The following is a 12,275-nucleotide window of genomic DNA, read 5'->3' on the forward strand; positions in this document are numbered from 1 at the left end:
GTCATTTATAAAGTTGATGACCAGTGTTAAACATATCACTTCTGCTGAACAACTTTCGTGGCCCAAAGTCAGCTGCTTGCAAGGTTGGTCACAGTTTCTGATAAAAACTAAGCTTGCGAACTAACTCCCAACCGTAATAAACCCTATAATCGGGTGAAAGGACACAGAAGTTGCGCATCTCACGGGAGTCCGAGGCCCCTGGGGTTTTCAAGCCCTCAACCCTGAGTCGGAGGCCTCGAGGTCCCCGCAGACTGACTGCTGGGGCGCTTCCCTTAGCAGCTGAGCCGGGAGGGGCCCCCGAGCAGGGGTCCACGAGGCCATCCCTAGGATGGGGAGGGGCTGGGCCTGGGCCAGGGACGGGGCGGAGTGAAGCCGGGCCTGGAGGCGGCGGGCAAGTTCATAACTCACGTGCTGCTGTGTGGCCTGCCCGCTGGATTTATGCTGCCCGGGGCACCACTTCGTAATCACCTCATTATTTTTATTAAGGGTTGTTGAGGGGCCGGGTCTGCTGGCTAACTACACCCCTGTCTTTACTACTTACTCACATGTGTGTCTGTGAGGCCTGTTGCTACCTGACTGACAGGTGTGCGTGTCCTCAGTCTATCAGAGGAAACAAAATGCTCACTCACAGACCTTAGAAATCAGAATCAAGCTAGGGTCATGCTTTCTGGGCAAAACTGTGATAAGAGGCTTTGTCTTTAGTACCTTCCAAGAGCAAATCAGTGCTGACCCAGCACATTCGAGAACCTGCTGTAAAGGTAGACTTAGTAAGCCTGTGCTCGCCTGCGGGTGGGAAATGCTGCATCTCCAACACGGCAGTCTTCACCACCCCTCGGGGCACAGACAGCCTCCCTTCAGAGGCAGCCCCGGGTTCTTAAATACACACGCGATTTCACAAACCAACCTGGAAGGAGATGTTTCAATTTATATTCTCGTGGCTCCTTCTCAAGTCAGGGACAGATCCCATGTTGATTTCTCCATGACTGTAATCAGAAGGTTACTGATTCTGGGAAGCCTCTTTAAAAGGATGCATTTTCTACACTATTTTATTTCTCTTTTTAGAAGCTCACTGAAATCCTTTTGGAGGCCCTAAGCAAGTCAAGTGTGTAGGCGTCTGTGTGTGCAGGAAACTCAGAGGCAGTGAGATAAATGCATGCTGTTTGCAATGCGCGTTTCCCAACCCTGCAGCAGGTGGCCCCCTTCGGAGGGAGATGTAAGTAAGCAATGGGGCCGTGAGACCCTCCCAGCCAAGGGAGGTGAGTGAGGGCAAGACCTGCTCCACCTGCTGGAGCTCAGGGCTCACAGCGCTGTCCTCTGCAGTTGCTGGTATTTATAAGGGTGTGTTTCCAGAGGATTTGACCTTCTGAACTCAATGCTCACTTTTGAACGCAATCATATGACTTTGAGAAAGACCCAATTTTTGTCCTTAACAAGAATTGGAGCTGATGCCTATCAGGCAGGGTTCTCGGGACCCTAGAACTAGAAGGACACAGCAAGCACCCAGTGGAACTGCACTGTGCCTCAAAACACACGGCTATTTAAATCTAAAGTTGAAAGATCTGGTTCTTCTGTTGTACCAATCACATTAGCCACGAGTGTCCCGTGACTGCCCTATTGGCTAGCAGGGGCACAGAGCAGAAGGTCCTGCTGGACAGGGCTGCAGCGGGGCGTCTGCAGTGAGTAACAGACGCATGGCAGCTATTGGTACAGCGCACCCTCTGCCTATCGGAAGGTGGTTTAATGCCGTGCAGTTGAGGTGAAGGGGAATTCTTTATGGGTGTGTGCGAGAGATAGAGATGGAGATACAAATAGAGATGGAGGGAGAGACAGACAGACAGACAGATAGAGAAAGGACTCTAGGACTGTTGAAGACAGATACAAGGGAAAGTCTGCCTGCACCTCACAATCTAAGGCCTTACTTGATGCTGACTAGGTCTTTCCATGTATCTGACTAGATCGGTGAGTGTCTGCAGGGACATACCTTCTACTTTTCAGCCCCCTAAACTTCGAAATGTATATTATTTGATTAACTTAACTACCTGAGTTCTCAAAAAAAATTGTTCATGGAACCAGCCTAAGAAAATGGAATTACACATGTATGGGTCTAACAGTTGCCAACACACGGCAAAATCAAATCAGAAGCGTTAACTTTCCAGGTGGATTCCCTGCTCGAAGACATGGCAGCCCCATCAAGTGGGTCTGGGCGACTGGACGGAAGTGAGTTTCTTGGCAAACCCGCTTCCCATTCTGCGAAGTAGCCGTGGTGACGGCGGTCGGTTCTAACAAGGAACTGCAGGAGAAAGCATGATGTGGGGCGAAAGCAACGCTGGATTTGGGGTTTGAAGGGCCCACCTGTGCCGTTCGCAGTGCAGGGCATGTGGATGACTCCCTGCCCTGGGCTGGGGCCCACAGGTGAAGGCCGCCAGCAGCCACCCGGCCTGGAGCCGGCGGTGTCGGGGGCGCCCTGGGCACCCGTACGGGCTGTGCAGTTAGCGTCCCCCAAACAGCAGCAATGGGGGTGGCGGGGGACAAGGGCACAATATCCGCAAGCAGAGCCGTCACAGCACTTAATTTCCACGTGGGAGGAGAGAGGATGGCACGGAGCTGGCCGTGGTTTAAAGTAGAAGGATTCCTCCTTCCTGAGGCTGGCGTGAAAAGCACGGGGCCTCCTGAACAAGTGAGACTGCTGACAACATGCCACACTTGGGACAAGGTGACATAGGATTACAGTTCTGCAGAGGAATGAACCCCCGGGGGAACATGTCAGCCTGCCCCACAGCTGGGACGTCAGACGTTTTGAAGGAAACGTATTTTCCCGTCAAATCTACATTTTCCATCTCCGTGTTGGTGGGCAGCGCTGAGCTGCTGAGTGTCTCTGTGTATATTTGCAAACTACACCTCTCGTTTCTCAGAGCGTCGCCGGTTCAGCATCCCAGCGGCTCATCAGACAGTGGGGGCCGTGATGATTAAATACGAGAACGGCTTCCCCAGGGGTGTGAGTATCCCTGGAGAGGCGGCCCACACACACTGGGCTTTGAAGAACAGCTCAGATAGTGAATCACTTTAATCGGAAACACAAAACAGACTAACAAGTTACTCCCCACTGGAAAATCAGACATGCGTCTAAATTCTAAAATGGCTCTCAGACCTTGTTTTTCAGTGTGGTATCGTTTTTCTTAAGCTGATTACACAGAAAACTCCAGAAACATGGCTGGGCGCCTTTGGAGAAACTTTGTGAGCCCGATACCACTGCCAAGAAAAGTATAGAGATCCCAGAGGTGAAAAGCAGGCTTTCAAAATTATTATTGTTAGAATTTCGAAAATTGTAATAGATCATCGCTTGACTTCACTCATTTTGGAAAACCTGTGGGGATGCCAATATAAACTACTCTTTGTTTCTTAGGTTTCATGGCAGTAATGCTTCTGACTAGCAATGGCCTCACTAGTTTCGTATGAAAACTTCTCGAAGTTCATTCCCATGTGGACTGAGGTCAGTGCTCAAACAAGAAAGTTAAACAAAGCTGAAGAATTCGGGTGAGAAGAAAGAGCTCAAGGACGCTGGAAACCCCACTCGCTCAAGGTCGGTGGGAAATCTGGAAGCAGGAGAGGCAGAGTCCCCAGGGACCAGCCCTGTTCCGGAACCTTCCACTGACTCCTGCCAGGCAGCACTAGTAGGCCCCAGGGGACAGGTGCTGAGGTGGATTCTGCAGGTCCTGGTCTGTAGGTGCTGGGAGCCCCGGCCCTCCACACTGGACACCTGGGCGGGGCCTGGTGTCCCGCGGGGCAGCCGTCGGCTCTGCCCGCCTCGGACCCCTCCCTCCCTCTGAACCCTTCCCATCTGTGGCTCTCCCGAGTTTCCTCTTACCGCTCTGATATCGGTCTCTGCCAGGGAGCCTTTTTCCCCTGCACAACAAAAAACGGCCCGAAAGCTCTTTCCCGAAGGACGTTGGTTGCTGCTCTGGGAGATGTTGTCAGAAATCACGGTGTTTAGGGCACCCACGGGTTCAGGAGGGAAGCCGCTTACAATCGCTGAGCATAGGCGACAGGCCTGGGGCCAGGGCCGTCCCGCTGAGCCAAAGTTATCTCTACGTAGCCAGAAAGTATTCTGACTTGTGCCAGTAAGTTCCAAGGCCGCCCAGCATGGTGTCAGAAATGGAAAAACCAACGGAATGTCCAAGGGGCCACTGGCCCTGCCCTCAGTGACGCAAATTCATCACAAAGGACGCCTCTTCCCAGCAATCACTGTGAGGGGGACACTTTGATTGACAGGCAGAGTCAGGCTGCGGAAATGGTGGGGCTGGTGCTTGGGGGACTCAGAATCCACAGCGCTTGGAGGGGCCGAAACTGGGAGAGATTTGCAGAAAGGGATTGTATAATGGGTGCCCCAGGTCAAATCCTGTTTACGGTATTTAAACATTTTGCCCGTGTTTCCCTGATCCCGAGGACACAGGGAAGGACCACTCCTGGCCTTTCCCTCTGCTCTTTGCAGCCTGTTCTCCACGCTGGTTAAAGGCCATCAGGCAGGCCAGGGCCCCCGGTCCCCATGGTTTCCCTCCTGTATCCCGTCATTGCGCTGGGCACAGGGTCAGAGTTCTGCTGGTCTCTCCAATCATACTGGGAGCTATTCTGACAGAAGATGCATGCCCGTTTCTCTTAAAACAACAGCAAGAATAAGAACATTAGGAACAGAAGCAGCAACGGCACACAGGACTTGCTGGGCACCAGGCACCACTCTGTGGGTTACATCCTTCGGCTCACGTAACGTTCACCATCTTCTCATCTCCGTAACCAACGAGGGAACCAAAGCCCAGGGGCGTGAAGTAACTACCCCAGGTCACCTGACAGTTGGTGGGGAAGCCAGGCTTTCGTCACCGAGTCCAGCCCAGTCCTACGCAGGGGAGGCGCTTAATAAAAGTCTGCACCTGCCTATGGATGGGTGAATGGATGTAGGAATAAGTAAAGGTTTGAGACACTTTCAGTCCTAAACAGCTAACTTACTGTGAACTCTGAAAGGAAAGAGTCCACACACGAGTTAGAACAGCCTCTGCCTCTCGTCAGAGAAACCTGGGGGCAACACAAAGGGACAAGTGTCCTGACGTGTCTGTGGGAGCACCGCGAAGCACCTCGTGTGGAGTCCGGGGCTGACTCCCAGGTCGGACGCTTCGAGGTGCCCCAGAGGCTTGGGGGTGATTCAGGGGAGGGCAGAGGAAGCCGCGAGACCAGAAGGCACTCCCGATGCCCTAAACGGTCTCTGGATTTGGGCCGATTTAAAAAGGCCGCTCCTGCTTTCTCCTTTGCACCGGACTTCCACTCATCACTGCCCTTGCTCTGCGGTGACTGGTCCAGCCAGGGGCAGAGGGCAGCCGTTCATCCACACGCCTCCCCAGCCCCTCCCTCCCCCTCCTGCTTCTCCTCTCCAACCCCAGCTCTCTCCCTCCGAGGGCAAAAGCAGACCCATCATCATCTCTCAACGGACAATACTGGTCATTCACAATTTCTCTTTCCTCTTCATCAGGCAATGGATGCGATGCACGGTGGGCAGGGCGGGGGGGCGTGAACTGGATGGAGGACACCATGAGGGTGTCCTGGGGCACTGCCCGGCGAGCCAGCGGCGCCCACAGGGATGGGCCTGGCTTTGGAGCCTGCCGTCCGGCCTGGAGCTGCGAGCCACATGTGGCCACTGAGTGCCAGGACAGTGGCCAGGCCGTATTGGGATGTAAGCTAAATACACTCCCGAGCTTGAAGATTCACTGAGACAGAAAGAACTGTAAAATACTTCACTGACAGTTGTTATATGCTGACATGATATTTGGAGTATATTAAGTTAAAGAAAATATATTAACATTAATTTCTTCCTGTCTCTTTACTTTTTTATGCGGCTACTAGAAAATTTAAACGTCCACCTGCGGCTCTCCTTCCATTTCTGCTGCTCGGTGCCGACCTAGAGGGGCAGACAGCTGCCCGGAAGCCTAGCTCCTCCATTCACTCCCCACCTGGCCTTGGGCCAACCACGCAGGCCACTCTGAGAGTCCATCACGGATAAAATGAAGGTGATATTCAGAGGGTCAGAGCGTGGAGAAGGGCTGAACGCATGAGTGCAGCACATGGAAGACACAATCTCAAGCCTGCTGCGCCATGTGGACAGATGGTCACTCACGGGCAATAGATGGGCATGGAAGGTTCTGGACAAGCCCCACGTCCTAGGGGCAGCGGGGGTGTTGGCTTATGGATCTGGGGCCTGGAAGGTTAAGGGGTCTGAAAGGGAGGCATTAACAGGAGAGAAGCGAATGCTGAAATCTCATGATGGGGAGAGGCCAGGGCAATGGCAGTGCCCCATGAGGGTGAGGGTCAGACTCTGGTGGCGATCACCAGGCAGGGCTGGGGACACTCCTCTCTCTGGCCTCTCAAACCTCCCAGTCACTTCTCGGCTGCATCAAATAACACCGACATTGTGGACTGACTCGTGTTCCCCAAGGAGCCACGTGTCGAAGTCCTAGCCCTCCAGGAATTCAGAATATGGCTGCATTTGAAGGTGGGGTCTTCACAGAGGTGATTAAGGTAAAATGAGGTCACTAGGATGGGCCCTAATCCTATAGGACTGGTGTCCTTATAAGAGGAGATCAGGACACAGACATACACACTGGGATGACCACTTGAAGACACAGGGAGAAGACGGCCGTCTACACACCAAGGAGCGAGGCCTCAGGAGGACCCAGCCCTGCCGACACCTGGGTCTCAGATTCCAGCCTCCAGGACTGAGAGTGAATACATGTCTGTCGTTCAGCCCCTGGGTCTGTGGTGCTTTGTCACAGCAGCCCTGGCAACCACACAGCCACGGCGCGGATGCCTGGAGCAGGGCAGGTGCTAATAGCAGCTGGTGTGTCCAACAGAGAATCACCAGAAAACCCTAACAAGCAAACCCATAGGTCAGAGACCGACAACAGTCAGAGCAACGCTGAATGAGACAGAAGCCCAGCACAGCCTCAGGAAAGGGTGTGGGCTCCGTCTTAAGTCCCAGTTGGTTCTGCTGAGGAAGAAGTGCTCCGGCTCCACTCCTGTGCAGACATGGAAATGAACCCTCCCCTCCAGGAGCCAGAGGGGCCAAGCGTGTCATCCACCTGTGCAGGGTCCCCGGGCTCCCAGGGCTGCCCGGGCACAGCCCGCCCAAGGGCGGGGGCCCTATTTGAGAACCATGTGTCCCGGGGACATGGCAGCTGGGACGTGTCCTTTCCCGGTTCTGCCAAAGGACGACTGTGAAAATGCACTGGCTGACAAGGAGCTGGTAAGCTAGTGAGCGGGGCTTTCTGGAAACCAAATCCACCAGGATGCTCAGAAAAACAGGGAATCGGAGGCCAGCAGGGATTTCTTTATGTCTGAGAATGAGAACTTCCCTGAATGCCACTGGTTCCCCTTGTGGATGGGGCCTCCCTGACCTCCACCACGCACACTCTGCTCTCTGACGGGGCCCCGAGGTCGGGCTCGCAGCCGCATCGCTGCCTGGACGTGAGTCTGTTTCCACATGAACACGCAAGGCTGGAACAGGAACAGAGAAATGCCAGAGCTGTGCCTTCCATCACAGGCTCCTTCCTACACCGTGACACGCCTTCTTCAGGAGGAGAGAGAAGCCAGTGAGAGAACAGTGGGGCGGTGCCACGGGGAGGAACCTGGCAGCGGGGGGCTGTGTGCTCCTGGCCACCGCGGCTCCCTCCCCAGCTGGGCCGAGTGCAGGGGGTGGGGGGGGGGGCGGCAGAGCAGGGGGTCAGGACACAGGGCCGCCGCCTCCTAACGTCCTCCGCAGGCCTGCGGGTCCCAGGAAGGCGGCAGGCGCGGGCGTGAGGACACGGGGCTGATGCGGGACGCGCGTGGGGCGCAGAGGGGGGCTCTGGGCCCCTGTGCAGTTTGGGGGGGCCGCAACGGGGCAGCGCTGGGGAGACGAGCGGGGTGACCGGCCCCTGCAGCCCCCCGCCTGTTAGCAGGGCAGCAGTCAGCCCCGGACACAGGCAAAAGCTTCCTGTCCATTCCTCAGCAGTGAAAAGCAAGCTTCCCAGGATGACTACAGACACACGCAGAATGCTGAACAGCAGGGCACGAGCTCATGTGACTTTTCTCCATTCTGGTTTAAGCTGATACCCCACGTACCACCACAGGGCAGGGGCCCCCAAGCCCCCGGGGCCGCAGACCGGTACCGGTTCACGCAGCCTGTTAGGAACCGGCCGTACAGCAGCAGGCGAGCGGCGGAGAGCGAGCGAAGCTTCATCGGCGCCTCCCCCTCCCTCCCCCTCGCTCCCCATCGCTCCCTCTCCCTCCCCCTCCCTCCCCCTCACTCCTCCTCCCTCCCCCTCGCTCCCCTCCCTCCCCCTCCCTCCCCATCGCTCCCCTCCCTCCCCATCGCTCCTCCTCCCTCCCCCTCGCTCCCCATCGCTCCCCTCCCTCCCCACCACTCCCCATCGCTCCCCCTCGCTCCCCCCACTCCTCTCCCTCCCCCTCCCTCCCCCCTCCCCCTCGCTCCCCCTCCCCCTCGCTCCCCCTCGCTCCCCCTCCCTCCCCCTCGCTCCCCCTCCCTCCTCCTCCCTCCCCATCGCTCCCCACCCCTCCCCTTCCCTCCCCATCGCTCACATCACCGCCTGAAACCACCCCATTTCCCACCCCACCCCCCGCCTCCGTGGAAAAACTGTCTTCCACGAAACCGGTCCCTGGGGCCAAAAAGGTTGGGGACCGCTGCCCCAGAGCACTCCGTCCACAAGGCCTCAGATATTTTCTGTCAAGTGACAAACAGTTAAAAGAAGAGAGCTGTTACTTGTAACAACTCCCTACAGGAACCAGTGGTCTTAAATGCCCATTTTCAAAAAAACATCATCAGAATGTTAAAAATTAGCTTTCAGAAAACAGAAGCATCACTACGGCTGTCCTACCACCCAGGAATCTGACGTTGGTAAAAGTAAACCAGTGAGAACTGTGTTTTGGTGCTTCACAATGTCCAACAACAGGAAAGACACTGCAAGCCACAGAGAGGTTTTCAGAAGCAGACTTGCAAATCAGTCACTTAGATCAGCAGTGCCTTAAAATACCACGTGCTAACAGGATGGGGCTCTCGGAGAAGAGCTGTTTCTCCACTTTCACTCTCAGCTGAGACTCCATCCTCCTGGTGCGGAGGCCACCAGACCCACGGTCTTTACAGTAACGGAACACATTCACAGCTCAGTTACTAGTATCTTCACAGGCAGATTACCAGTGATACAGCTCACGCGCGAGTCGTAGAAAACACCGCATGATTCCCCATTCAACATTCACTAGAACACTTTACCCACTTAGGAAATTGGTCCTCCTTTCAACAAGGAGAGGAGAATTCCAAATCAATAATAACATTATAAAAAGGTAAACCCCTTCTAGTTGACCTTGGGCCTGACATCATTAGGAAAGAAACTCCGTAACATTGTTTTTAGGTAAAACAATGTTTTCTCAAAACACTTTATAAGATAAGATATGAACAAAAACAGTATGTAATCACTGATTTACATGAATGGCTTGAAAGCAAATTATGGAAAATTACCCACCTGGCTGATACGGACACTGAGTCCAAGTACAGATCAGAGAAGGACCCATGGCTGCCAAGTTCATTATTAGTAAATAAAACCCGTAGCACAGAACCTCAGCAAAGAGGTCTTGGGGCTCAAATGTAATGTAATTCAATCCGGTGGACATTTATGAAGCACTTCTGTGCGCGTGTGGGCTGGTGGAGGTCCATCCTCAGCACTGTGACATTCTGATGAACTGTCATTTGTCTTGAGTTAAAGGACCAAAGAACTGGAATAATTAACCTTTCCCCCCTACAAATTAGGGTGGATTCACAGTTCTGCACACAACATCAGGCCTATTTCCTCATAACCTGAAATGATTCTTCGGTGGGCAGAGAATGAGCCCAGCAGGTGCCCTGGTGATGGGTCATCGGTTTGAGCGGCTCAGGGGGAAACAGGCTGAGAACCACCTTCCCAGTCACTCTGGGGGAATCAAAGGTGATGCAGAGAATCATCACCGAACAGGGGAAGCTGATGTCCGTGGAATAAGGTGGAAAGGGGCAAATGCGAGGCTAGAAATACATAAAAGATTCATTCTGAGTCCCTGGAGGGATTTGGATGATTTTTATTTGCATTTTTCCTGTTTGCTCTCCTGTATCTTCCAAACTCCCTGTGATGAGGGTGGGGGAAGGGATGTCGGGACGGATGGCACCAGAAAGGCCAGTCACAGTGAGATCGTAGTGGGCCTGGAGTCCCGGCCGAGGAATTCGGGTCTTGGCCTGTGTGCTGAGGACTAGCATTCTAAGCCCTAGACGTTTCTAAGGTAGGAGGATAACAAGCCAATGGTTTTAGCGGAAAACCCTGGTAGCCACAGGGTACCTGAGGAGGGTTTGTGCGCTCGAAGGATTTTTGAGCCAGCTCACTTCTTACCTTATTTCCCTTCTCGGCACCTAAGTCTCGCTTCCCTGCGTGGTTCCCCATCCTGAGCCGTCGAGGTCTTCAGATGCTGAAAGACAAAGAGAGGCCATTAGCCTTGAAACTGGTACTTTCAGAGTTTTCTACGCTATTTTTCAATCAGCGCAATCCCGTTCCACATGCTATACCCATTTCTGAGAAAAGAAAACGAAAGCCCCCAAACTCAAGAGGCACCCAAAGTCTCATGAGTGAGTGTCACTGTCCTCTGAACCCTGGCAAAAAGCTAGAAAGCGGGATGGCTACCCAAACCCGGATTCTGTCCAGTGACAAACACTGTTCAGTGTGTTTCCTCATCCATAAAGAAGATGAAATCATCTCCAGAGATCTCACAGACTGTGCACAAGTCTAGATGGACAGACGGAGGTACACCTCACGTTCAGTAACGAGGAACAGAGATGCAGAAACGTGCCGACGCTCCTAAAAATAAAAATAAGCTTGATGCTTCGGGAATCGTGTGAGCACAGAAACAGCAAGACCCGACCAAGGGTTGCTTATCGGACAAGCATTCCAAGAATCCACAGAATTTGTAAGGAAGATAAAGTTGGATTTAAAAAAGCACAGGTTCCTCATTTGTATTTTCTAATCCAAACTTTAGCAGCAAATTTATTTTTTTTCCTCCAGAAAGGCACAAAACTGAAGAATTTAGCTAAACTCATTCCACACAGATTCCCTCATCCCACACACATCCCTGGACCTGCATGAACCATGAGGACCACTTGCACCATCACCGTACACTTGTCAGCTGGCTGCAGGTGACCTGTCTTTAAGGGTCGTCGCAACACTCAATCATCCAGGATGCATCCTTTTCAAAGGACATGTGAGTAGTAGCTCCAGGCTGAACAAGGAGTGGCTCTCCTTGAAAGCTAACAATACGAACTGTCTTCTAAAAATGGGAAGGATTTCTAAAATACTACACATGCCTGATGAAAGGCAAGTTTTGTTTCCCCAAAGGCACTCTTTTGCAAAGAAGGAATTGCCCAGTATTGGAATTTTCCCAAAGCCTCCCATATCCCTGGGTGACTCCTCAGTGACGACGAAGGACACCCACGCCCTTCCCCAGGCAAACTGGTGAGAAAGGCAGTGATGGCGTCTTATAGCATCACCTCCCAGTGTGTGGGGTAAAGTGAGTCGTTACCTGGTGGAGACCAAGCAACTGAGGAGTGGAAACCCTTCCCACCTTTGTATTTTGTAAATGGAAACTGGACCAGAGCCCCACGCAGAGGGAGATGTTAAAAAGTGCTGTACTTCAAATGACTTGGATCGAAGGGGGATTATGTGCTCTGGTGAATCAAAGACATGGTTCTAGTGGTGATAAAAACACGGCTGACTTAGAAGAATCATGTGAATACATCATGTATCATGACATGAAGGTGAAGAAACCAATATTGTAACATGTATGGTTTTACATGGTGACTATAGTTAACGATACTGTATTGTACACAGGCAGACCTTGTTTTATTGTGCTTTGCTTTATTGCTCTTTGTGGAGATTGCATATTTCATAAATTGAAGGCTTGTGGAAACCCTGCACTGTCAGATGATGGTTAGCATTTTTTAGCGATGAAGCATTTTAAATTAAAAAATAAAATCTATGCTTAAAAAAATAAATAAAATGGGGGCTTCCCTGGTGGCGCAGTGGTTGAGAGTCTGCCTGCTGATGCAGGGGACACGGGTTCGTGCCCCGGTCTGGGAGGATCCCACATGCCGCGGAGCAACTAGGCCCGTGAGCCACAACTACTGAGCCTGCGCGTCTGGAGCCTGTGCTCCACAACAAGAGAGGCCGCGA

At 52.9% G+C, this 12,275-nt stretch overlaps 1 protein-coding gene across 7 annotated transcripts in view; it reads right to left on the reverse strand.

The window, feature by feature from the left end:
* MBP (myelin basic protein) overlaps nucleotides 1–12,275 on the reverse strand; it is a 116,959-nt gene that overhangs the window by 79,183 nt on the left and 25,501 nt on the right. For all 7 annotated transcript variants that reach the window (XM_082640768.1, XM_082640767.1, XM_082640762.1 and 4 more), the window contains exon 2: nucleotides 10,446–10,521. In XM_082640768.1, coding sequence (XP_082496894.1) covers nucleotides 10,446–10,496 — 51 coding nt within the window. In that variant the 5' untranslated portion in view covers nucleotides 10,497–10,521. The remainder of the gene's footprint in view (nucleotides 1–10,445; nucleotides 10,522–12,275) is intronic.

Source organism: Mesoplodon mirus, assembly GCF_964341445.2.
Source record: "Mesoplodon mirus genome assembly, chromosome: 13".
In the NCBI taxonomy this organism is placed as follows: Eukaryota; Metazoa; Chordata; class Mammalia; order Artiodactyla; family Ziphiidae; genus Mesoplodon; species Mesoplodon mirus.